At 32.3% G+C, this 27,417-nt stretch overlaps 1 protein-coding gene across 1 annotated transcript in view; it reads left to right on the forward strand.

Annotated features, from left to right (window-relative positions):
- Glut4EF (Glucose transporter 4 enhancer factor) overlaps nucleotides 1-27,354 on the forward strand; it is a 60,554-nt gene extending 33,200 nt beyond the window's left edge. The window contains exons 5-8 of the mRNA XM_068773110.1: nucleotides 16,342-16,439; nucleotides 19,037-19,195; nucleotides 19,651-19,735; nucleotides 20,189-27,354. Coding sequence (XP_068629211.1) covers nucleotides 16,342-16,439; nucleotides 19,037-19,195; nucleotides 19,651-19,735; nucleotides 20,189-20,350 — 504 coding nt within the window. The 3' untranslated portion in view covers nucleotides 20,351-27,354. The remainder of the gene's footprint in view (nucleotides 1-16,341; nucleotides 16,440-19,036; nucleotides 19,196-19,650; nucleotides 19,736-20,188) is intronic.
- Nucleotides 27,355-27,417: the final 63 nt, after the last annotated feature.

Consider the following 27,417-nt stretch of genomic DNA (forward strand, 5'->3'; position numbering starts at 1 on the left):
ACGACACGAAGGCTTATTTCATGGTCAACAATACAATTGATTATTATTTTGTTATTTACATAACTAAGTTATTTTCCTAGTGTTTGTTCCGCGATAAAAACGTACCTGATTTTTATTTCATTTATATAGACAAACGTTAAAATTCGGAAGTAAAATATTTGCAAATCCGGAGCTTCACACAAAGTAATCCTTCTGGATTACTTTGTATGTAAAAATAGGTTGTATATATAAAATAGGCTATTTAAACCTGTTTTCTTAGGACTCCGTAACGCGATACAATATTTTTTAATTATTAAAAGAAAATTTAAAAATTTATCAATACTCATTAACAATTAATATTAAAATAATACAAACATTATGTATTGCGAAAACCTTAACACTTTACCACGTTTGAAAATTGTTGTTATACTTGTAGAATACGTGTATAATTAATTGTCTTGTTGGTAATAGTGGAATATCTATAGTGTGGAACGGTTATACAAAAATGTTTTGCGATTGCGCTTGGACTATAAATAAAGATGTAATTTGTCACTGACGCACACAAGGTACGTCGCGCGATCGGCATCTCATACCAGGGTTGCTTACCGACAGGGTTACTAAATTAATTAAGTCTTTTTTCCATCGGTAAATAACCATAGCGAAGTCACTATTAGTAATAGTTATTTATGATGGTCTGATGACTATCTATGTTTCACAAGCCGCAAATAACTTCAGGCGAGATAAGTAAATTGTAAAATGCATTTATGGATCAGCTGAGAGTTTTAATACGAAACTGTATACTATAGGTTTATGCTTTTGAACGACAAAGAGATGGTTGGAAGGTGAGGTTTTGTTTATTCTCATTCTAATTTACACGTCAGGATGTTTTGGTTTTCATTTATATTGGTGGATTTTGTTTGAGGGTAATTGTCGCTGTTTGATACGGACTTTTCTTCTCCCTGTTGCAGAGTCAGCCGACAGTCTTTTCTTGTATGCAATATATTCTTATTACAGTGAAGTGCTTACAAAATCAGAATTAAAAACTAAAAATTTTAATAGGTAGCCCTAGTGACGTAACGGGATCGCTGGGGAGCGTTAGCGTAGTATTGGCATGGAAGACGTTCCGGGCCCACGCTCCCCGGCTAACCTTGCGCTAGCAGTTGGCGGCCGGGCGACGTGGGCGGACTAGCCTCGTGTCACTGTTACCCATTGCTTACGTAATAAATATTTACACGAAACCACCATTACCTACTTATTGTTTGTTTAAGTTATGCTAACTAATTCATGTCAACGTTAAATAGCAAACTTTTCTGACGAATTCGCGGCACACACGTGCCACTGGTGCCATTCAATAATTAAAGAATACGTTTGTTTACTATGGCACGGCTTTAGTCACATTTGTTTAAATATACGACTGCCCACCGTGTAGTTGATGGTGATTGGACAAGGTTTTTTGAGGTGCACAAATATGTTTTTGCTATTAACCTAAATCTTTAAAACTTTTTGTAGAATTTTTTTTATTTTTTTTTACATATTTAGCAGTTAGTTTTGGCATAAATTTTTACTTCCTTAACAACAGACAGTGTGAACACTGTATAAAAATGCTATACAATATAATTTTTTTGATGAATTCATTTCCACTTGATGTGATTTCTGCTAAAACCAAAAAGAAGACAGAAAGTCTGACCAAAATAATGTAAATATGTATAATAGAACCTATATTATGCAAACCTCCTTGTACAAAGGTTTAAATCTTTTTTAGTATCACAGCTTCCTTGACTATGACTTTCACGTATAAAATTAGCTAAGTAACAGTCAACTTTATTCAAATTTTAGCATCTAGCAAATGGCGACCGATGCTTGGAAACTATTATTGATGCAGCAAGATTCAATGACGTACTCCAGACGCGGTGTCGCCAATTTCAATTGTCATTTTCACATCGTTGGCAACACTTTGATATTTTCATGGCACGTGTTACTTACATTACAATTTTGTGTTATTTCCAACCGAGTTGGGTGGTTTTTTCTTATTTCGTGTATAACCGATAAAGTAACATTTACAGCGATTTATTTCCAACAGTAAAAAAAATAATACAAAGAGGGAGAGAAAAATAAAAAAATGCTTTAATTATTTAACGAATATGTTATTATTTTAACAGCAGCAATAAAATACAATTAAGACATGTATAACCATTATCTGCTATTTACCTGAACGATAACGAAGCTGACAAGAAATCTGTATAGGGCAGGGTGACAGCTAATATCTGAATAAAAGTTCAATTTTATCATAACAGTTGGTTTAGTCAATGATGTTTTATATTACATGTTTATATAGGATGATATATTTATGGTGCGGGTGTCGTCTAGCCGGTGCCGATGGGTCGGTGGCACTCCTCAGACTGTCGCCCCCGGGGTCGGCGACCTGCCCACGTGTGATCCGTGCGCAGAACCTGTTCCTCTGCACCACTTACGGCAGACCGTTGTCCATAGACTCGTCATGGGCATTCTAGAATAGATTAAAAACCAAATAAATTAATTAAAAATCACAGAAAAATTTTATCAATTCTAATTATAAAATATCTCGAAATGTGGATTAGAAGAATCGAAATTTATGATTATTTTGGATAAGATACTAATAAAAAATTATGAAGATGTATTTGGTACATATTAAAAGAAAAAAAAGATACATTACTATAGAAGAGAACAGAATGATTTTACAGTGAAAATACCTTTAATAAATCTGTCTTTTAGACAAGCTAACTTTAACAAAAAATGTTGCCTTACTTAACTACATTCTATTCTAATCGAGCAAATATAAACCATAAAGGGGGACAAAATTGAAGGTAGTTTTTTTCGTCTCAACTTATGAAAAAAAAGTTTAAAACCTTCTATTTGTTCAATTTGTAAAACCATGTGTTTATTTTGACTAGAACCTTAATTATCTTATAAACATAGTTATGACCACAGCCATTTTGTATTACAAATACGTTTTGAATAAATTAAAAAGGTATCACATTACATTCTGAAGTCACCACGTTTGGTTAACTTTAATATGGACATGTATTTATTTTTTTATTAATACTACGCATGTTTTGCATAGCAAACATTAACCTTCACTTCTTGACTCGTTCAACTAAAGGTATTATTTGATTTGAATGTACATCAAAAACATTGACGATTTAATTTTGCTTTTACTGTAATATAACTATAATATATAATCATTCCAATAAAAAATCTTTAAATATTTCGAACACATGTTTAACAATGTGATCTATGTTCTAATACACACGGTACAGATTATGTTACACTTTGAATGTCGATGATGTTTGTCGCGCGTTGTGCTAATGTATGTATACTCGAATTCTCTTGTTGCTCGGTGTAGGAGTGACGCCAGCTGGCAGACCTTGGATAAGGACACTATTATTATAGCCAAGCAAGGCCTTGCAAGATTTCTGCATGCAACGTAAATATGTATATTTATTCGAGTACAAACCGCGCTTTGGAATGTTTAAAAGTGAATCAAAGTGTTAATTACGACTAAAGGTCTCAGAAAATACATGTATTATTTATAAAACGAATACTCACTTATGCCTCGTAATAGTTGAACGGTTAATCAAACCTTTACGCTAACAATAATAAATATAGTACTCGTAATAATACTATAAAAAATTACAACTTTTTACCTGGAGAATATACTTACCGTGTAAAAAGTAACTATGTTCACAAGACATGTTTTGACGTAGTCCATTAACGTATACGTCCTTAACATTGACATAGTGCCCGCTACATACATTACGTAGTGTATAATTTAATATATATATATAGTCATTTAGTCGTTTAATACGAATTTAATATTGAAGATTTGAATCCAAACAGATCTGCCCTCTTTTAGTTATTGCTATATAATTTATCATTATTCATAAAAGTTTTATTTTGTATACTTTTATTTAATATTAGCTCTAATAGCACAAACATAAATCGGGGTAGTTTTGAGTGCTTTATTCTTTCAATAATAGCAACTCCTCTTAATATTGTTTAATCATTTTAAAAAAAAGATTTCTATCATTGCCAGTGAATATGTTTGTTATTTTTATGTTGTTTTTATGTAAGTATGCGTTTATACAGAGTGATAGTTGGCGCTTGATTATAGATGTAAATGATTTAAAGGTGTGAATGTATCTATTTCCCATAAATCAGATAAGGTGATCACTCTGATATATGTTACGTTAATTTTTTGTCCTATTGGTATGCGACACGCCAATAACTTGTCAGTGTACAGCGACAGATAATAAACAATACTTAATTTTAATATGTATTAATACTAATAATAAAAACGTGTTTTATTACTTTTCGACCACTCCGTTTATTTCATCCAAAAAATACATTTATATAAAAGCAAAAAGTATCAGTTGGTATTTCTCCAGTTTATCTGCTTTACAAATGTAATAATGGCAACGTAGAAGTATTATCGTGGGGCTACAGGTGCACACGAGCAACGGATCGGCTCCGCCTTCAAGGCGCTGACGTCGCTCGCTAGTTACAATGTTCGGTGCTGTTGCATCACGGAGCGCGTGCAAGCCGAACGTTGCATAAGCCTAGCGCGCCGTCCCGCCTTTGAATTGAGTAGTCGATCATAATAAAATTAGATCACTATAGTATACATATTTATATTCAAATCTTGATTGCTTCCGGTAAAGATTTCACGAACGAAAATAAACATACGCATGCTACTTCATACTTGCTTGATTTCAGTCTTTATAAATAAAAACCTTCATTAAAAAAGTATAATTTTAGTACCTAGATGACATTTGAATTGGTACGTAAAAAGAGCAAAGAACACTTTGAAATGATAAAGGTCAGTAACCTCATTAAATTTAACATTCTATAACTTGTACTGACAGGTTGCGATAGCAATATTACCGAAGGTAAAAGTACGGTAGGAGCTCACTGCAAATATCACAATATAATAGTGTACACAACCTTAACTTTTTAAATCACAACCTTGCGGTATCGCGTCGCCTTGTCGCCACTGTAAACATGAGGAAATGTCATGCAGCCTAGCAGCAAGCCGCTGATAAGGACACCGACAAGATTCGAGCGCATTGCCGGGAAATTCTGCACGAGCCGCATTATCGGCGAGCACGTGTAACCTCGGTTTCGTAACGAATCGGCCTCGCGAACCAATGAAACAATATGCGGAAAGCTGCACTTAAGTTTCTCTTAAGAAAGACCGCACTCCTCTATGTCCGGATATCATCCGTACAGCTGATCAATATAAGGAAGCTGTTAATAGAAAGGTCAGCGTCAAGAAGAACCGCTACTATCTCTATGCGTATATAAAATTCAAAATATCTTTATTCAAGTAGGCATTTACATGCAGTTTTGAAACTTCAATTATTTAAAAATAATATGTAATGATCCTATCAATTTTGAAAATCCGCTGCGAAGAGCTTGGTAGAACCTCAACACTTTTCAAATGAAATTTACAAAGTTTTATTCATGCATTATAATATCAGACATATAAATAAGACAACAAATCAAGCCCACACGTATCGATCAACAAAAAACTCTTAAATGCTATAATAACATTAATTTAATAATACACTTTTAAGCTTTGATTTTAAAATACTAAAACTACAACTAAATATAAAAAAATAATACTAATAATGTTAATAATGTTAATTATCATGTATCTCACTACATTTTGCGATTTTGACGATCGTATTCGAAAAATATTAACAGTAAATCCGTTTATTACAAATGCCTTTACGTAATTGTAATGGTCAATATCATTTATTAATACCATGCCGTTAACTAATAGAACAGACTATAATTTTGTATGATAATCTATATTTAATATACCTCTGCAGAGATATCATTAGGTGCCTGTTTTATTAACAGTTAATTAGACTGTCAATATTGCATCGCCCGAACAATGGCCCGGACGATAAGATATGTCAATAATTATACCGATTGTTTAATAATATTTTATTAATAACGAATTTGATATTTTTTCAGGTATTTAATAATAATCTCATGGTTAAATTTTAAATGATATTTCTGTGTTCATAAACTGAGAAAATTTTAAAACTGTATCACGATCAGGAACGTTTGCCTGAGCGATCCAGTAGATCCGCGGCTTCCCAGTCCGGTGAAAACTATAATAATAATTACCTTAAAAAAGGTTTTAGCTGGGTTAACAAAAATCTCGATGACGTTTTTTGGCTAACAAGTTACGTAAGTTTTTCAATTGCGGTTTTATAACACTTATTGTTGAATCGACAATTTAAATGTAAGTTATCAAAACACCGTACTTTCCAGGGCTTTAGAAAGGGCCTTCAGAGGCGATGCATGTTGTTGTTGCTAAAAGCCGACGAGGCCGCGATGTCACGAGGTCCAAGGCGTCGGCACATCGTCGCTACGTGTGCGAAGGCCGCCTTATCGCAAAGCGCTAATAAAATGAGCCAATTGTTATCTGGTGGCCAACCACTTCCGCATCGCTCGCGGCCTATCGTCTATGTTCAGGCCGTGTTCATCGATGAGATTTGATAATGGATGCATTTTATGATTCATGGAATAAAGTTTGTTTATTTTTATTTTTTTCGGTAATTAGTTCATATTTTAGAGTGTATATTATTAGATTACTTTTATATAACAAATAACATCGTTATTACTTAATTGATTACAAAAAATTTGATAGTTTCTATCGAGACCTGACATTCCATACAGATACAATATCTTGGTAAATCATAACAATATGTCAGATGAAAGGTCTATTTTTATTTTCATTAAGTCTCGTAAATCTAAAAAATTCATCTCTAGTAAATGGTAATAGATTTTTAGCCGGATTTATATGCTAGAATTTTATTGTAATGTTATAAAGATGATTTAAAATTATACCTCAAAAATTATCAGACGGTTAAACATTTGCTACGTTTACAAATGAAATATCGTATCAGCTAGATATCACATGACTTCAATGGCTATCACATTTTCTAAAACTAAGATTACTCAATAAACATATCTATATAATATTACAATTAGACAAGGAAGCACATCTTTAAGAGGACCCAGTAAATAAAATTTTGTAATTGTCTTTATAATAATAATTTGACATTTAAAACAAAGTATTTAAGATTCGTAACAATTAATACCTTTAACAGATTAAAATAAAAAGTAACGTGTTTTAATTTATGTATTTACTATTTGAATAAGTGACAATCGTAACAGCTTTTCTTCTTGTACTGTACCTATATATAAATTATCGAAGCAATGTAAACGTTGACTGGATTACGTTAACCTTTTAAATACTAATTATAAATTCGTTATTTTTAAATGTAAAAATGTTGTATAACTTCAGATCGTGTACAAAAATACCGAAATATTGTCTCTCGTGCTGTTAACATTACTGCCATAACTTACAGATGAACATAGTTATGTAAGTAATCATTTTGGGTACAAAAAATAATACCAAATTGTATAGATATGCTCGGAGCCTTGCGCCTGACCTTATACACTACGAAGATTCATTTTTTACACGGCAACAGTTTCGTCATGAGATTAGAATCCGTTATCGCGGTGGCGTACGAAAAGCTGTTTTGACTCTAAGACGCTAGCTCAAGGTTCACGCCGCGGCGTCGTGGCGTCGTGGCAGTATTTCAACACGGGCGAATAAAGGCTCGGCCTTCGCGCACTATATTTAAAACGCGGAAGCAATGCGCCACTAGAAACGCGCAGATCGCTCGCTCGGTAAACAGTTAGGAGTTTATATTGCGGGAGGCCGTCGAACGTCCACCGACGCGAACAGAACACAGTAACCGCCACGTTTCACACGCATGATACTTACCGCTTTATTACGCGTTTCATTTGTTATATTGTACTATGACCTCAATTTACACTACCAAATTTGTACCATTTGAGACACATGTAAAACGTTATCGCATTGAACTAGAAAATGTATGTGACCCCATTGCTGTAGTGACGGTGACGTAATGTGTTTATTTTTTTATAACATTGTTGCTGTAAATAAAAAAAAATATTTAGCCTTATTTATTACGTTCTAATGATGCAACTTTAATATATAAATACACGTTTAAAAGATGAACATCATATAAGATACGGATAAAATTTTCCGCAGTGTATTACTTGGAGCTCCATCGAAGTCATTATCACTGAACGTTATTAACGTCAGCAGACACTTATCTATAATCGTTATATAAGTTACGTTTTCATGTAAGTATACAGAGACGTTAAAATTCCATTTACAATTCTGTAAACGTAATTTTATTTAACCTTCCGTCTTTAATAATTATATTACTAAAATATTTATCAGAAGTTATTAAAACAATACCAAGAGTTGTACAGAAATTAACAAAAGTTACAACTTGACAGTGAATTGTAAATTCGGATAGGAATTCAGAGTAACAAAGAAAGATTACAGTATCAATATGGAACGCAGAAGTGGGCCGCGTTCACTTGTCGCGGTTACACACAATGAACTCGTCTTTTATCTGCAAATAATTGCGTTCAACTGGCATGAATACAGTAATTAACTTTGTTTTATACAAATTAAAGTAAACGTTTACAAAATTTGTACATAAGATCAATTATGCTCTTGTGAATAAAGCAAGAACTATTTATTTCTATAACAACTGTTGTGATGATTACTGATCGAATATAATGGCTTATTCAAGTATCCACTCTGGGATAGCGTTGTGCAATAGCAAAATAGGTTACGGTCCATTCAAGCGACCCAGTACGCCGATTACGTTAGCTAGCGAGCCCTCTGTTCGCAAGCACTTGTATGACTTATCTATGTGCAAACATTAAATATGTTGTCGTGAATTTATAACCGTAAACCGAGATCGGTAGACAATTTATTTAAGAATTATAGAAGCTTTCGGACTTTTTTCGGACTCTTTTCGGACTTAACGACAAACTTCAACACTTCTTTACATAACAGCTACTTATTTACTTATTTTTTGTTAAAATTTCTGTTTTTTGTTTTTATTTTGAAGAAATAAACTGTCGAATTTTAACGTTAACAGGGACTTGAGTTGACATGGCGTCGCAGAGGTACGCGCGAACTTCAGCTTTGTTGTCGTTCCGTCTCGCTCTCCGGGTCATCGGCCGACGCACGGCTCCCTCGTTCTAATAACCCTATGCGTATCGGCACTCCGATACATCTTTATCATTTTCGTACTAAAACACCCCATGGTGAACAAATTTTAGATGCGGCAAGCGTAAAATTATGCGTGTGCGCTATGCTCCCTTACACAGTCCTGCTGACCTTCGCGCGGTCAAAGCCCGCCATAATAGGCATTGACCAGTGAACGGGTACACCAGCTGTGCTAGCGGTTATTGTGGGTGACTACATTAGGCAATTACTTCTACCGCTGTGCACAATTAAAACAAAGGAAGTGTTACGGATTGCGTGCGACACGAAATTGTCCGTGGGTGGCACCGAACAAATATTAAATTGGAAAAAGATTTTACTTAGCAATTCCTCTTCTATTACAATAAAATAACTGAAATTACGCAACTGTTAAGGTTTTATAAGCAAACACAATGATATAACAGTCTTACATTTGTTTAAACGTAAACAAATTTAAATCGTAGGCGTATTTCAGTTTATATGTAAAATGCACGTCTTGCGGCTTTGTAGGATAGTCGGAGGAGGCGATGGGTTTTTTAAACGACATCGGCGGGGCATTGACACCATGGTCGGGGCCACTGCCCGTTCTTGATCCCACTGACAGTTCAAATGTTTACACTTTACATCTCAACGAATCCACAGCACACTTCACTCCAAACCGAAACGCTACCCTTTAGATACGTGACTGTTTAGTGTAGGGGAACACACGTTAGGAATTTACCATAATTAAATGCGTGACGACTACGTAGTTTATTCCTATGATATACGACATATGAATTTACCTCAAATGACGTAATATTCTATGAATTGAGCAATCGTGATGTATTAATATAATAATTCCCCATGTTAGTCAGCAATCATTATATTACCAAAGGTAACATAAAATCACTGAAACTGCTACATTTTAATAGTTTTATAAAATTCATGGTGTATCCAATTACTCCTCTATTTCAGTATACCGTTGCTTCGATCGTTTTAAATGGGAAACGCGCATTCTCCCTCACGGCGTATAACTCTACTTATAAACGGCAGGGAGCATCACCAGCGGGAACAATGGCGTCGGCGAGTTCATCAGACGCGATAATGAGTGCTCCCGAGGGTTCAACAAACTCCCCATTTTACAAGTAAAATAAACTTTACTCATTGTCAAATCCGTAGCCCCAAATTCTTCAGACACAATGCGCCTAATAAATATTGTCAATTTAAACATTTGAATGTGCGCCAAAAGCAATCTTCGAAACGGCGGACTGAGCTAATAACGCTGTTAGCACGCGAAACTCTTTTATATCGGATAAGTATTACGTTGCATGAAGAATACAGTAAGAGAATTCATGTGAAATTTCTTCGTTGAAAACATTAAGTTGTTAGTAAAACAAATAGTCCATTATGCTCAACCCTAAAGTTGAAAAGGGTCAAGTAATGTACATCGATTTAAAGAAAAAGTGAAATTGTAACAAGTCAGAACCAGTTAAGGTCGGTGACCAGCGGAGCGTCTGTGCCGCGATTGGCGACTGCCCCACTCGACTGATTCATCATTACCCTGCCACCTTAACCGGATCGACGGCGTCCCAACCGCTGACTCACGTCATATCAGTCCTTTTGTTCGACGAAATGTGCACATTCTAACAATTATTTTAATGATTAAAGACAAAGTGAATCAACATTTTGAAGTAAACAATAATGACTATTACGTCAGTTTTTACTATTAATGCCGTTTTATTATATTTTACTTTAATTTTTAAAGGAACAATGGTAATGTCAATTAGTCATGCATATATAATTGAATCTTTTTATTAATCCTCTACTTTTAATATAAGTATTGCAAACTGTTTCATTAACTTCTTTACTTTAAAGAAATATGTAAATGAAAGAATAGAACATTTTTTGAAGTGTTAACGTTCAGTATAAAATAAAAAAATTAAGATTTCACTCAAAAGTATTTTTTACATCGATGTTCGAGTCAAGTGCATATACATGCATAAATTATATATGTGTGATTAATACAGCAAACCTGCTAATAAATTATTATTTTCGGCGTAATAAATATAACCAGTTTCAAAATCTACGTAAAATACAGGTGAAACGTTCGTACCATAAACCCTTAATTCGTTTTTTTCCTAATTTTCTTACAAAAAAAAAAACATAAAGTGATTTTCTTTTAATTGGAACAGTAAAAGTAGGAAACTTTTATTATAAAAACTCTGACAGTCATTAACTTAAACTATAAAAATAATTGAATACGCTATCGAAATTACATATCTTAAAAATTTAAACTCTTTATTATATTTGAAACAAACCCCGACTAAACTCTATAATAACCGGATGGCATCATACAATAGTAGATTTATAAAAGTTACATATCAGAACAAGATGGGGCAAATGAACCATTGAAAGTTTGTCGGCCGGCATTTTTTCATATATACACGCATATCTAAATGCATAGCGTCTCTGTTTGAAATACGTGAAACGTCGAGGGTGCATGGACCGCGGAGAAAGAGTCGGGGGGAGATTTAGACGGGGGATGTTTTAACCGTAGAGTGCAACGTATTGAAGGCTTTGTATAATACATATAATGTATTATATTTGGACAATATTACCTATGCAAATAAAATTTATTTACAAATTATCCCATAAATCAAAATAAAGGTAAAATCGAGTGACAAGAACGGTAGTTGTTAACCCCAGAAAAAGTTATAAAAGAAATATCTACGACGAGACATTTTTAAATTTTTTTAACTTTTCATATAGGAGTAATTGTAAGTAGAAGTTCTGACTGTGTTATATTATTTCAAAATCAGACCACTGCAGTATGAATTTTTGTCTATAATTTTCCAAAGGGTTACTTAAGTAAAGTTTATAGTCATAATAATCACACGGTGCTGACAATTCGTCTACTTTTTTAATGGCAATTATTACGAAATACATACTTGGCTTGACGTTGATTTAAATGACTACCTGTAGTACGGGTCCTGTACGTATGAAAATTTATTATCTATCAATTAGGACTTCCGGGATATTAAACGCCATACATAGCTTTATGCTTTAGTTGTACTCTTACTTCTAGTATTATACGTATGTCTATTAATTTTACATCTCAATTTAATAATGTATATTGTATAGTTTTGCTTAGACGTACCTAGGAAATCAGTTGTTTTCACGGAAATGGAATGTTCTTTGTTTGATTTGTTATATATTTTGAAGAGTTCGCGCGCGAGAGTGGTTTGTTTGTAAACAGTTGGTTCGTTGACAAAGTATGTTTAGGGGGACGGACGACCGTGTACAGCACGTGATCAAATTTTCTCCGATGGCATACCCAATGAGGTGACTAATCTCCTACAGGCCGATATCATTCAAATATTGGTTTTTATATCACACGACCATGACCAACGTATTCTTCTCAAGGTAGTAGAAGAGGTCGGAGGTGATATGATTCCTTCCTTAAGCTCGCAGAACCCACGTCCAATCGATTCATTAGTCTTTTAAAGACTTTTGGAAAAATATACGAAAGACTCGTCCTGGCCCGCATTAAGAGATTCATGGAAACAACTCCGTATCTTGAAACAGTTTCGTGTCCCCAAAACTGGCGAAATCTGTAAATGGTAATTGGACCACAGTGGCCAACTGTTAATAAAAACATCAAATTCATGTTTCTGAGAACAGCATAGAGTAAATGATAACATTTTGATATCCGATAATTTAATCGTTACTAACAAAAAATTGTATAAAATCTAATGTTTAAAAACTTAATGTTCGTTTCCCGCGCGCTACGCAACAAGTTCTCGGCAGCTCTCCGACCCATTGCTAGAGTGAGAAGACACCAAAACAACCCATCTATACGCATAACGCGAAGTAAATATGGAGAAGGTCACGTGGACGAAATGAATATATATAGAGCTGTGTGTGAAAAAGAGACACAAAGAAAACAAATCAATAAGTCATCTTGGTCGTTTGCCGACGAGTGAGACGGCATAATAACAAACCGGCATTTTATGCCGGTTTGCGTTAAAAAGGCACTATCCGAATAGAAACCTTAACGCTTTATCATAGAACTATCTTTAATTTGAATCATTGAGGGTTTTAGTTAATGCGGAGGCACTAGCTATGTAGGTGATGGAATATCCCGTTGTATTACAGAGATTTGCATTTTTTTATCCTATATTCTACTGTACGACTTTAAAAAAAAAATTTAATGAATGTTATTAATAAGCAAGATCTTTAACACTGGCACTGAAAGTAACAATCTTAATCTTGCAAGTTTGAACCTGTTCTTGTACTCATATAAAACCATTTCAAATTAAAAAGATTATCGTGACGAGTTTCTTGTAGTTTTATCGAGTTGAAATAGATTCTAGTCTCAAAACAAAGCTGTTTGATACACAAATAATTAAACAAACTTGCAATAATAATAAAATCCCGTATTTTAAATTGAATGTAAATACTTTTAGAGGTATTAAAATAGAACATTACATATCCATCGCTTCAAAACATATTTTGTTTACCATCATTTTTACCGTAGTGTACCATATCCGTTACATAGAATTCTAAATTTCTAAACGAGATGACTAAAAATACAAAGCTAAACTAATAGAAAGCTTAAAGTATAAAAAATAAGACTTATTGGAATCCGAAACATATGGATGATGTAAGAACAAAATTATTATACATTGACCCTAAGGGGCAAAGACTTTCCTTTTTTAAATAAATCTGTTAAATATGTTCTATACTGTCTAGTTTAGGGTGTAAATGTCGTCTAACTTCGGCTAATATTTTTATTTTGTTATAATTTGTGAATTATCATCATTTTTAATATAAAACTGGTTTCTTGGAAGAAGGAAATATTACACATTCAAAATAAATATTCAAAACGTAAATTAAGCATACACTTTTAACGGTTACCGTTAATAAACGCTTAATAAATAGTAAAAAAATGATTACTAGGATTTAGATTTTATTTTTTATAGACTGTAAAGTTTATAAACACGACTTTACTTTTTAGCATTTGCCAACTGCATCATACGGTAAATTATCATTGAATGCACAAGTGACTGCTGCATTATCACGTCTGTTTACTGGCCCGCACACAATCATAGAGACCGGCACGTGTAACGTGTAGCCACAGCACACTAGTGCGACGAATGTTATAATACAACCAACTGGAGAAGCGCTAGGAAATAAGCTTCATAACAAAGCAGTAGCTATTTATATTTGCTATTGTAAAATTACGTAATAGAGCTCTTATATTATCAAATTACCTCAATGAATCTTTATCGAATAATTTAGGTAATTGATGTGCATTACAGACATGAATGATATTCTGATTTTTTTTAAGTTTTATTTTGCGATTTTTTTTCGCTTACGTTACGGCTGCAATTCCTCTTCCATCACACGGAAAGGACCACATAATGTTTTCTTTATATTATTTTTCACCAGATTTTCTTATTTTTAAATGCATGTTGTACCTTTGTAAATAAATTGGGCTTTACCTTTGTACATGGCGGGTGCCGCGTTATGTATTAAGCTATGATTATTCTATTTTCTATAACCAATATTTACACTTACGTACTAATCAAAAATAAAACTTACTTTTGTAATAGGTAGTAGTTAGGCTGTTTATAACTACTGTGCTGATTGATATGTCATAATGAACTTGTTATTGTCAATGTTTCGATGGATAGTTTATGATACGTTGTACAGTTTAGAGTGTATGTCGTGCAAGCAGTTAATAAATTTAAATACAGACGAGACGCTTTTAACGTTTAATAATAACCGTCCTAGACTAAGACAGAATAGCGGTGCAACCTTCGCCGACCACCCTTGGCCGTGGTGCTGTGACCTAGATGCTTTACCCTCTCTCCCACCCCACTCCACCCGTGACCTGACCCACTTACAAATGCACTTGATTTAGCCGCAGTTTCCAAGCGGGGAGCGATCGACTTCCGCGCGCGCAACCCAATTCACGTCCCTGACACAGCTGTGACGTATTCGACCTATTTATCTATCAACAACCTATCGTACCTACCGATAATACTTTTGATTAGTGTACTACAATTCTCATTACAATAGTGTAATAAAGCATAAATTAAAAAAGAACATACATACGAATAACATTTGATGCAGCTTAAAAAATGTTTATTCAGAAACAAACATTGAGTTTTTTTTTTCAAAAAAGTGCATTTTAATGCAATTATAAAATAATTACTCAATGACCTTTACGGCTTATTGTAACAGAGGCTGTGAGCTAGCTTAACATCTTTCCTTGTAGGAGAGGGACGCACAAATGACGCGGATATTTTTCTAAATATAACTTTTCTTTAAATAATTTTTTTCTAAATATAATTTCTCTTCTCTTTCAAAATTACTTTATTAATACATTACATTTAGCCATCGTTTATGTGTATATAGTTTAATATAGACCTAATTACCAATTGAATTCCGTGATTTGCTGATTAGCAAAAGGATTTTTTTACAAAACTTCGAGACACTTAATTTCGTGGTTCCTGAGGTATAAAATTAGTTTATAGTTATTTATTTTTCCTTTTTGCTTTTTTATCACTATACAGAATACATAATAAAAACATACGATTACGCTTTTCTCTATATATGAAAAAGATAATCACACTCTTAGGATTAATATCATTATTAAGATTAAGATTAATATCAATATAATTTCATAATTATATTGAATAGAAAGCTGGTACGTAGGAGTATTTAGTAAAACAAGATGCATGCGTAAGATCGGATAATGCACATTGCGGCGCGGCTTCGGTGCGCGGGCGTGGTTGCAGACCAGAGCGCTCGCTCGGCGCTGCGACAGCCAAGGCCGCGACCTAGAGCCGCTTCCGCCAATGTTTGTAATATCACAATACACTTTAGAATTTTTTCAACTACTGTAATTTCAAAATAAAGTACATGACGATATGCAAATTATTTCGTTATTAACAGAATTTATTACGGCTCTGCTATGTCCGTGTTCTCCAACCTTTTTTCATATAGCAAATTATCGTGGCGATCTTTGATCACTGCTTAAGCCTTCCAGTGGGCGTATATCGCAATATTGTTTAACACTATGATGTACTAACCAAATAATAAAGTACGTTACACACTTTTAGGATAAAATGTCAAAAATATATTTTTTGAACTCATGTAGCCGTTGAACTATTTAATATAAATTTTAGAAATGTCATATAATTTGAATTATTTCGTTGCAGATAAACAGCGTGGTATTCGAATGCACTTGGCGAGGCTGCGGTCACAGTACAAACAGTTGTTCGTTAATAGAAGCTCACATCCGACATACACACTTAGGGTAAGTAATTTACATAGTAGAAAATTACAGTAAAGTGTTATTTTTAAAACTAATACGAGACTTAACGAACTAGTGTGTATATAGGAATATTTCTTTTCTTGTGCTACTATGTCAAAAATACTTTTTACGGAAAAAGCTGTACTGTAGCTGTATCCACTGTTTGATACAGGGATCTCTCAGAGATTTCCATTAGGACCCGATGGTTGGAAGCGTCCTGTATTGTGAGCATTGTGGCCCGCACACTGCCACTTTGCACACTGTCAATTTGCAAATCCGCTGAGCAACGTTGGTTATTTTCGATCGTCAATGGATTTCAACAATCTCGAATTCATCTCGAAGAGAAATCCCGAATATAGCCCTCTTCGTGGCTTCTTGAGCATCTGGAAGCTTGCTAAAGAGGTCTGTTATTAAAGAACACTAATGAGATACCTTTATTAAAATTAAAAGACGCTACGGTGTTACATTGGAAACCTCAGTAACGAACACGCTTCTATACGTTGCAATAATCACAGCGGACAACCCGCCTGCATGCGTGCGTCGCTTATCGTAACATTCGTGTAGAAACAAGTCTTATCAAGGTTAATTAACAAAGGTATTGTGAAAATAAATACTTTTATAGGCGTAGTGAAAGATAAAATATAACAAATGTACGGACAATCGCTCGGGACGTGCACAATCGCGTTAGACGTGTTTAGTAGCAACCCGAGCACGCATTGTTTCGCTTTCAAACTAACGCATTCTTATAACTAAAGCTATTACAAAACCTTTCACTTATAAAAATTAATTCTTATATCAATTCTAAAATACCACATATACCACCTGATTAGTCGACATTGGGAAGTTTACTGATGTAATGTGTGGTTCAGAGAGAGGTTTACATTTAGACGATATACAGGTGATTGGCTATTATTACAAAAACTTTGCAAATATGAATCTATAACTCATTTGCATTTAATGGGTGTATGGTTACAGAAATAATAACGATAATATATTAAGAAAATGTATCTTCAAACTTTCGACTATTACATATTAAAATTAATTAATATTTACTATATGTCACTGCAGACTCCGTACTTTGCTAGAACTGTGGTCTGCTGCATTTCAATGGAGCATTAAAACTTTTTACTGACAAATGAGCCCTTTACCCACTTAAAGTTTATGCACCTATAACCAATAATTCTGAATAATATTTTTACGAAATAAATTCTCAAATATGTACTTAAATTATAAAATCAAAGTCATGCATGTACCGTTTACTCAGTTTAATCCAACGAAATACACAATCCTGCGCTTCAAAATATTAACATTAAAAACTAAGCGTACAAATGAGTAAAAGAGGGGCTCTACACATCACGAATACTAATGAGATAATAAATATGAACCAAAATAAATTTATCGCATTTATTCATTGCTTTTAAATACTTATCTTTTAAAATATTGTGCTACTGATATTAGTGATATCAATATCAAAGTCATTATATCATTTTACAAGACGATAGACAAAAAATAATAATCGCAAATGCCTTAACTTTTATGTTTTTTTTTATTTTACTTATCACAAACAAATAATACAGTATTTTTAAATATTGCACCAAATAAACTATTCGTTGGTGTTGGTGCTCGTAATAATTTAAATTGTGAGCATAATTAATAAACATACACGAATAGAAAATTTTAAAATTATTTATATCAACTATATATATTATATTATATCTTTTGTATGTCCATCCATTGTGTCAAATTGTACTCACTGACGTGAATAGCAAAGGCAATTTTGTTACGGCACATTATTTCGTCATAGAAAACAACTATAATTTTAAATAATTATTATTATGATCACATTGTTTGTTGCATGGCTATTAAATTCGGAACATACGAAGTCGACGACATAAGGGCAAAATCAGTTTAACAGTTTTTACCTCGTATACCGATGCTCATAATTAAACACAAAAATCTTTTGACTGAAAATAGTTCTAGTAATTGGAGATATCAGTAACACTCCCTTTACTAACCCGGAAGCGCAAGGCTTCGCCTCAAGGTTGTCAGCGCCGTACCTAGCTCGGCACACTCGTTCAGAAGGTCGCCCGTGTCGCGATGAAACTCATTACATAATGGCGTTTACCAGTTACACTTTTAATTAATAAAAAATATCGTTTCATTTAACAAATGTTAAAATATATATATATACATAATATTGTTAAAATATTTTAAATCTATTTAATGAGTTATACATATTAAGGAAAGCGCGTAAGACAGTTCTACATCCTTCATTTATTCTTTCTATATTAGTATAGAAAGACTAAACAAAAAGGTCCAAACTGGATAAGATTCATATAAGAAAAGTTAAAAGAGGCATTCGCTACAAGACACACTGAAATTAGAAATACCTATATATACACATACAGATGTATTCATTTATATGTATGCTTTGTTTTAACATAGTATTATGTTATTTGCGAATGTTTATCAAAATTAAAATAACACTAAACAGGCTTATTTTTGTGTCCATTTATTTCATAAATTTGCATAAAGAATCGTAATACGTTTTACGATGATATCCAGTAAGTTCTAAATGAAAAATAATTCTTATCTTCCAGGGCAAAAAAGGAAGGTGAGAGTGATCATGAGGAAGAATTCTATTATACCGAACGCGAGATAGCAGTTCCACCTCCGCCGCCCACCCTGTCCCACCGAGACATGTGTCGACCACCTCACGAAGATCCTGATTACCAACGACAGCTTGTTGGTTCTTACAGGTACTCACTAACTTTCAACAATCAATGCCTTTAAATTAAGTAAAAATAGACCAGCTGTAACTAGGTCAATGAAATTGAAAACACAAATACGTTGCTAAAGGCCAAACTCGGAAATATCTCGATCAATTTGGTTAACTTTTTTTTGATATTTTCTGTAAGAAGAATTCTGAAGAATATTCTAGTTAATAAAAAAATTATCCGTTGCAATTAAATATTAAAATTAACACTTTTCATTTCTTAAACAAACCACAGAGTAAATTAAAAAAAAAACCTGTTCTTTGCTGTCAAAAATGCACGATAGAAGTAATCAAGCAAAAAATATTGTTTACCATGTAGTATTACAATTAAAATATAACATTGTTATAAGTCTTGAAGTCCACGAAATTGAAAACTTTTAGAGTCTTGTTTATAACTTCTGTTCTACTCCAAATAATTACGTAAGATGTTACTTTCAGGCAAGGACTGCTCTCCATGCATAGTGTTTCCGCCAGGCCTATAAGTATACCAGTAAGCCATACATGGTCCACCTCACATTCACCGGTATGTATAACTCAATAATAAATTAAATATAAATATATAATATTTTAACTAATATAACTAATCTTTTTTTACAAGGTGACATCCGATTACAAATTATACACTTTTTCCTTTACCATTTGTTTGTGGTTTTAAAACTTTAAAATACCAGAAAGTTTGCGTGCCACAATATCCCACATCAGTTTTAATTATACCAAATCTTTCTAGACAGAACGTTAAATAATAATATACATAAAATTACAACATAAAAGATCGCTTAATCGAAAACAAAAACGCCTTTCCTCCTGTGCAATAGACTTTGCATTACCATCACCATGTCAGGTGTTAGACGCCAACCACAAGGCATAGGCCTCACCCAAAGAGCTCCACACTGACCGGTATTGTGCTCACCGCATCCACTTTCCTTGCTTTAAGAGTAGTGAACCCTTCACGTAAAAGGATCGTAAATTTTTACAGAAACATATACGGCTCTCAGCCATTAATGGATCGCCGGGAAGTCCGGGCCGTCGACCGAGGTCTGACAATAAGAAGTGTCGCAAAGTGTACGGCATGGATCAACGCGAGTTATGGTGCACGCAATGCAAATGGAAGAAAGCGTGTACGCGCTTCAACGAATAACGCGTGCCCTCCTCGTGCAATCAACGCCACCATTCACCTCAAGTGACTTTAGAACTAATTTTCCAACTGTGAACTTGAAAAACTGCATGAACTGTACTGTAAGTGTTTTTGTGTCGTCATTAAGCATAGATTGAGATATTATTAAAAGTGTTTTATTATAATTAAGGATATACGGAGTATATACTATATATTAGTCGTAAGTAATAAGGGAGACATATTTTTTCTCTTTGAATGTGGCACGTATTTGGCTGCATTATGGACATTGCCCACGTATTTTTGTAGAGTATCACAGTTGCCTTTCTCGAGAAGCTGATCTGTCGGCGGAATCGACTGGAGACTGTGAACACTAGATATAAGTTTTTAGACCTAAGTCCTGACTGACAAAACAGTGTGAAAATTATTGTTTTACCTAAGTGAGCATTTCTAATTATTTTTGCATAAATCTTACCGAATTAATATTACATAAAGACCTATCCGTATTCACTGAACGTTACTTAATTTAAAAAAAAAGTTTTTTGAACTATATTTTTGATACTAAAAAATTTCAACCTTTTAGATCCTCACAACATTAAATGTCACTGGGAAACCAAGCAACACTATTTCACTTATAAATAATATTTTTTTTAACAAAATATTTCGCGCGAAGACTGTTGAAAGTAGTAACAATCAGTGTAGTACCGAACACAATATAATATTTATATAATTTATTTTCAAACAACAGATTTTATTAATACAAAACTATAACAAATTATTTTAATTTTGTACGCTATATGCAATTGCTACATGTCGTATGAAAGTAATCATTTAATTCCGTCCACGTCATTAAATGTGCTTTGACGAAATGCTCAAATTAATAATTTTATAATGAACAATGTTTTCACACTGTTAAAAATCCAATCGTTACGTCGGCAACGATCGCCCAGTCGGTTGCACTTTGGTGATATTTTATCACTTTATGTTACATAATATTGACTGAACTATTAGATAATAATAAATTTGAACTTCATAATATAGGAGAATAAATACACAATGAAATAATAATTAGTAAGTATTTCAAATTCGACTAAAAGACTACAAAATTTAGATTTAAACTTTTATGAACATATCTGTATTGTATACACGAAAGATCCTTTATGAACAAGGAGACAATACTCAACTTCGCTAACACGCGTTCATCTGTCTAAACGCGCGATATTTATTGATCACGTATGTTCGCATTGTTGATGATTGATGATGTGTTTGAATTTGAAATTTTGTAAACGTTTGGAAGAGCATTAAACCACGACAAAGTGTCATCATGCAAGTTTCACTTGAAAATTAATAAGAGAAAGGCGTAACTTTATCACTGCCTTCAAGTTAAATCCTTATTCTTTTGGAGAAGAAAAACTCGAGCTGCAATATTATTAAATAAGCATAAAAGATATTATGTAAGTATATTAAATAATGGGAGTTATATATCAATATATTATACATATATTTCAAAATGAAAGCAATGTTTGGGTATGTAGATAAGAATTTTATTAAAAATTATTTGTTACATAATGTGATCATTAATATCGAAATTGTTTTATACGAGGTGAAGAAACGTTTTAATTATAGGATATTCGTAATTATATTTAAGGAGTTAAAGTCCTTTTTCGTTATAAGTTATAATTCAGACGCCGACAAGCGGGGCGTTTCTCGTCACTTTAGTTACCAAGCATAGGCGTTGTAATGCATAACTCGTCGTGTTGATAAGTTATTATAACAATTGATGTTCATCTCTATTATCACAAGGCCTTACTGGGATAACCTCAATTATAATGTGCCAATCCCAGCCAGAGGTTTGACAAATATGAATTCGTTTTAAGCATTTATCGTCGCGTCTTCTACTTGTAACTATACTTGGTGCTCTGAAACAATTTTCACGCACATACCGATACTTATATAGCTACGTGCCTATATATTTTTCTATTTATACACATGCGATCGTCTATACATAGCCATTTAATAAATAATTAGATATCATGCAGTGATACACAACCTTGAAAATTAAATGTAAATGAATATCACAAAGAATTTCTAGTTCGCAGCAACTGGGAACTAAAAAATATTACCTAAATACCTCTTAACATTTCGTATCAAGAAATGTAGATCTCACTGTTTTAAAATATGTTAGATCTGATTACATACTTAAGCGCTGCACAATAGCTCATGCGTAATATTTTGTAACTGTTCATATATTGAATGGAAAGTTCAACACGCCCATAAAAAACATACTTTGGACAATTTCGAACAAAACTAAATCTATGTAGTAAATTTTGTTTTCTTGCCAAATAGAAGGTTAAAATATAAGAAGGTACTTACGTGCTACTATTGCAATTTCATTTCGGCTTCCAGATATCGAATTAATGTACGTGACGTACTCGTAAAAACTACCAAATACATGATTTATGTTATATTTCAACAAAGGTTGTGATGAAACATCATTATGTTGTAATGATTGACAGACCTATGTTCATTTTTTATGTCAATCAACGAAAATTAGTGTTAGACGCCTTCAAGAATTTGATTAAATTTTAAATAAAGTTGATTAAATAACAACCCAGCTAGCGATTTAACAACTGCCATATTGTAAGGATCTAGAATATAAAGGGGTTTAGATCACGCGTATTGTATAATAGTAATTAATGATATTTTAAGTCCAAGTCATAACGTAGTATTTAATTATTTTAAGTACAATTATAATTCTTGAATCATTCAAATTAGGATGTTACGCCGTAAGTATTGAAGGTACCTCTTTTTTGATCAATCCATTGTCTTCTAAATTTTTCTCAAGCATAGCATTTTTTTTAAAAAATAAAATCGATTCAGATTTATATCATCAAAGTTTTTTGCAGCTTTAACCCTCAAAAAGAATATGGACTTTGAGTTTTTCTTCCGAAACTTCTCATCCGTTTCACCATTTAAATTGCAGTAACCTCTAACTTAAAAGTTCAAATCTAGATCAAAGCAAAAAGATCAGAAGATAAAGGCTCAACACGTTACTATTTATTTTGAAAGAAATAGATAAAAAAAGAGTTGGTATTGTGAAAAACTTAAAACTACTATGGGAGAGTTTTGACACAACGATTTATTCGTATATTGGTTTTATCACAGTACGTATATTTTGGTAAACAACCGACAGGCTACATGTTAGGTTCGACTAAATAACTTTTATGGGTTCAGAACTAGATAGATCCGTTTAATATCCATAGTTTGTCAACACGTGAAGTTAAAAATATTTAACTTTAACTTGTCTTTTGTAAACAAATTGAGTTATTAACAAGTTATTAAAGCGTTGATAATTATTTTATAGAAATATGTTTTTGCCAATGCCTTAGACAACCTCCTTCCTTCGCTATTTATGTATCAGTAAAAGTCAAATCTTTTAATTAATATTTCAGTGTAGGTACCATTTTCGGACATATTGCCATGCTTGGTTTTTGTTTAAATACCGATCTCAATTTCTGAATGAAGCTATTAGTTTAATTTGTATTTTAAAAGAATATCACCTTTTCTTTATTATTAATTTAATACATATTAGATTCTATTTTTTATTATTTTAGATAAAGACAATTTTATTTTTTACTTAGTAGTTAGTAACTAGGTTACGTAACGTATTAATTTAACTAGCCAAATTTTTGCTCAATATTGTATACACTCAACACCAAAGTCAATACCTATAGTAAAATATAATAACTTGTCAGTACAAAAAGCATAATAGAATAACACGACAATTTGTGTTTCATATGTCATTGAAATTTAATACATTGAATTACTTTCTCGCCTTCCTAGAAAACTGTTTAAACATTTAGGACACCATTTTTTCATACAGAATGAAACTATTGCCTTTCCATTTTGTGAACATGGTACTTCTTTGAACTGTTAATTTAAAACATTTTTAGTTCAACGGTTTTACAAATTTGTTCGCACACATAGTGTGTTTGCGCATAGACATGTTCATTATCACCTAACTCCCATACATGTTATATTCATTAAGTTTGCAAATATTAACTCTTCAAATTTCAGTTTATTTTTTTGCTAGACAGGGCCCTTAATTTAAATTAATACACTTTCTGTTTTTTCTAGAATCATTTATAATATATGAGTTTTATTATATAATTTTACCAAATTTATATAATGGCGTAGTGAAAATTTCGGAACTGTTATAAAGGCGCTATGTTAAACGTAAGTCAAAAACATAGTACGTAATTATTAAAAAAAAACTAACATCACAATATGACAGCATCCAGACCATTCTCTATACGAGTTCTAAGTCTCTTGTCATAAAATTCGTATTTTTTTTATCCTAATACGTGTTGCTAGGTTTGTTGTTACGAGTGTATTTGATTTCTAATTTTGATAAGGTTTATTATTTATATTTTAATTATTAAATTAAATTGATTTATTTTAATTGCGACTTAGACCGATAACTAAAATTGAATAAAGACGTTGTCTTGTCCTTTGTACTTAGAAAAATATTTTAGAATTGTTTAGTCTTTATCAACTATTTTACTTTGGTATTGTCATGAAATTAATTTGAATGCCGCTGTGAAATCAAATTTTACCAGCCTTCTTATATTCGAAAAATAGTATATCTTCGAAATGAATTCATTCCAAATTAATCACAGGAGACCCTGCTTATACATATTTTAATATATATCTCTCACATCTGCCTTCAAGTTCACATATTTATGTTAAATATATTTAACATAAATATGCGAGCTTGAAACATGCCTACTCACATTTACTTACTACGTTTTATTTATCTTTTTCATATTGTAGAGCACTTTCCATAATGTAAATATGTGAAACCGTAATACCAATTGCCACTAAAGCGTATGGCGTTGAAAGCATTAACTGTAAATGTATACATATTTCTATTCACTTCACACATATTTACGAGGCAACAAATAATGATTATCATTTTGTGTTGCCCCGTAAGATGATGACGCAGATTTCCCATTTTACTACTCTGGAAATAAAGGAAAAGTTTTGTAAATTAATCCAATAGCGTGTATTATACTCGTATAAAGTTCTGTATTTGTGTTACTGTAAAATAATATATTAACATGTAATGATTATCCTTAACATATTTTGAAGCAATTGTTGTTCTTTATAAAAGCTAGTTGTATATTTTCCCTAGCTATGCTGAGTAAAGACACTTATTAGAGTTACGTATTAGTTGCGTTATGTAAAGAATTATGTAACGTAATATATGGACATTATCGTCACAGCTCATAATTTTTTAAGAGTATTTAATGTTTTTATGATAGACACTTATGTGGGCAATCAAATTATACGAAAATATGTCTCCTGTTAATAATCACGTATCATATTAAGTGCTTAATATTGTTAATAATTCGGATTTATGCTGTTTACTTGATTTGTTACTTACATCCAAGACAAAAATCACATCACCTTTACTGTATCAAACTATGTACTTCGCAGTATTGACAAAATGTTTCAATTTAGTGTAATTGTTTTAATAATATATTTTTTTAGGTTTACAAAAGTTGGTTAAATATTTTGGAATAACCCTTTTTCTGAATGTTTCAAAACGTCAATTCTATTCAAGTATGACATCACTTACGATAATTCTTTGATCAAAATTACACTCATTATTTTTGGCAATAATCCCGTTCTGTGAAAAAATTTAAACTATACTTTTGAATTTTTCCGCTGAACTACTAGATACTTTTAACTTACAAATATATTTGTGCTAGGGCCAAAAATGTTCAATTTGAACGTAAATGTTGATTTTGATTGTAATTCTACATGTATTTAATTTACAACATGTGATGACAGATGTCGTGAATTGCTAATTTACATATTTTTTTAAAAAACTTATCGATTCATCGATTATGTAGTTACCACTAGCGATAAGTGATACATTTTATAAAATTAAAGTAATAATTTATTACTTTTCTCGAAAACGTATGCTTATTCCATATGTTGTCAATATCACAGCAGTTTTTACTGAAACTGTCAGCCAAAGCAGTTTGATTTTTTTCACATTTTCCCGGTATTATTTCCAATGCCATGGAATGTCTAATTTGTAATTAAAAAGTGTTTATCAATTAATTAAAGCAATTATACAACTGAAAAAAGTATAACAAATAGCTGGCAGTTGATCTACTGTGATATTAATAATTTTATTTATTAATCTTTTAGACTATTATTTATATTTCTTATATTAAATTTGAATGTAAAAGTGTGTTAAATTTTACTGACATCGTGTTAGTTTTAAGAAATGTTTATATGGTACTCATTGTGACGGTCCAGCGTGTGTTCCAAATCATTGATTTACAAAATTGAAATGTTACAGTTTTATTGTTGTTTCTAATTATTATATCTCGAATTATTGTTGAATTTACACTATCAAAAACGAATATCATAAAAAAAATATGTTCTTTGCATACATAATTTTCATTGAGTACACTACTTTCAAAGCTCTCTAACTGTTATAAATCATGATTGTGGTATATTGCATTTCAAAGTTACGATATTCAACTGTAAAGAATATTCCTATATGTATGAACACTACAATCCTATATTTAGTATCTTTTCATTTAAACTAATTTAACAGAGGTATTGATAAACTTTTGTAGAATCATTTTATTTCTATTACGTTATGAAGACTGCTACGTCTTTATTATACCTCAATAAGATTAGAATGAGTTAATGTCTTTGACATATATTATAATTATTGGAAATAAATGTGGCATTATTTTCTCAACCTTTTTCAAGATAATATATTAAAATTGTTTCTTCTATAATGCGGACTTTATTACCGTGATGTCCAAAAGTTCCACAGAATAAGAAATACTTCCTAAATTTTAAATGTACGCCGCCGAGTCAGCTATAATGCGCTAACGATGTTTTTCAGATAAAAAACAAAATGTAAGGTACCAACTTAGACATTATAATTTATTACAAATAGATGGTTAATATATATTTACAAATATATACTTTAGATTTTATCACTGTTGTTTTAATGTTTGAACCTTTATTAACACACACACTTTATATATATGTACTATGTA

This window comes from Battus philenor, unplaced genomic scaffold (assembly GCF_028537555.1).
Source record: "Battus philenor isolate CCGP_79_NKW_IND1 unplaced genomic scaffold, ilBatPhil1.0.hap1 SCAF_5, whole genome shotgun sequence".
NCBI lineage: Eukaryota > Metazoa > Arthropoda > Insecta > Lepidoptera > Papilionidae > Battus > Battus philenor.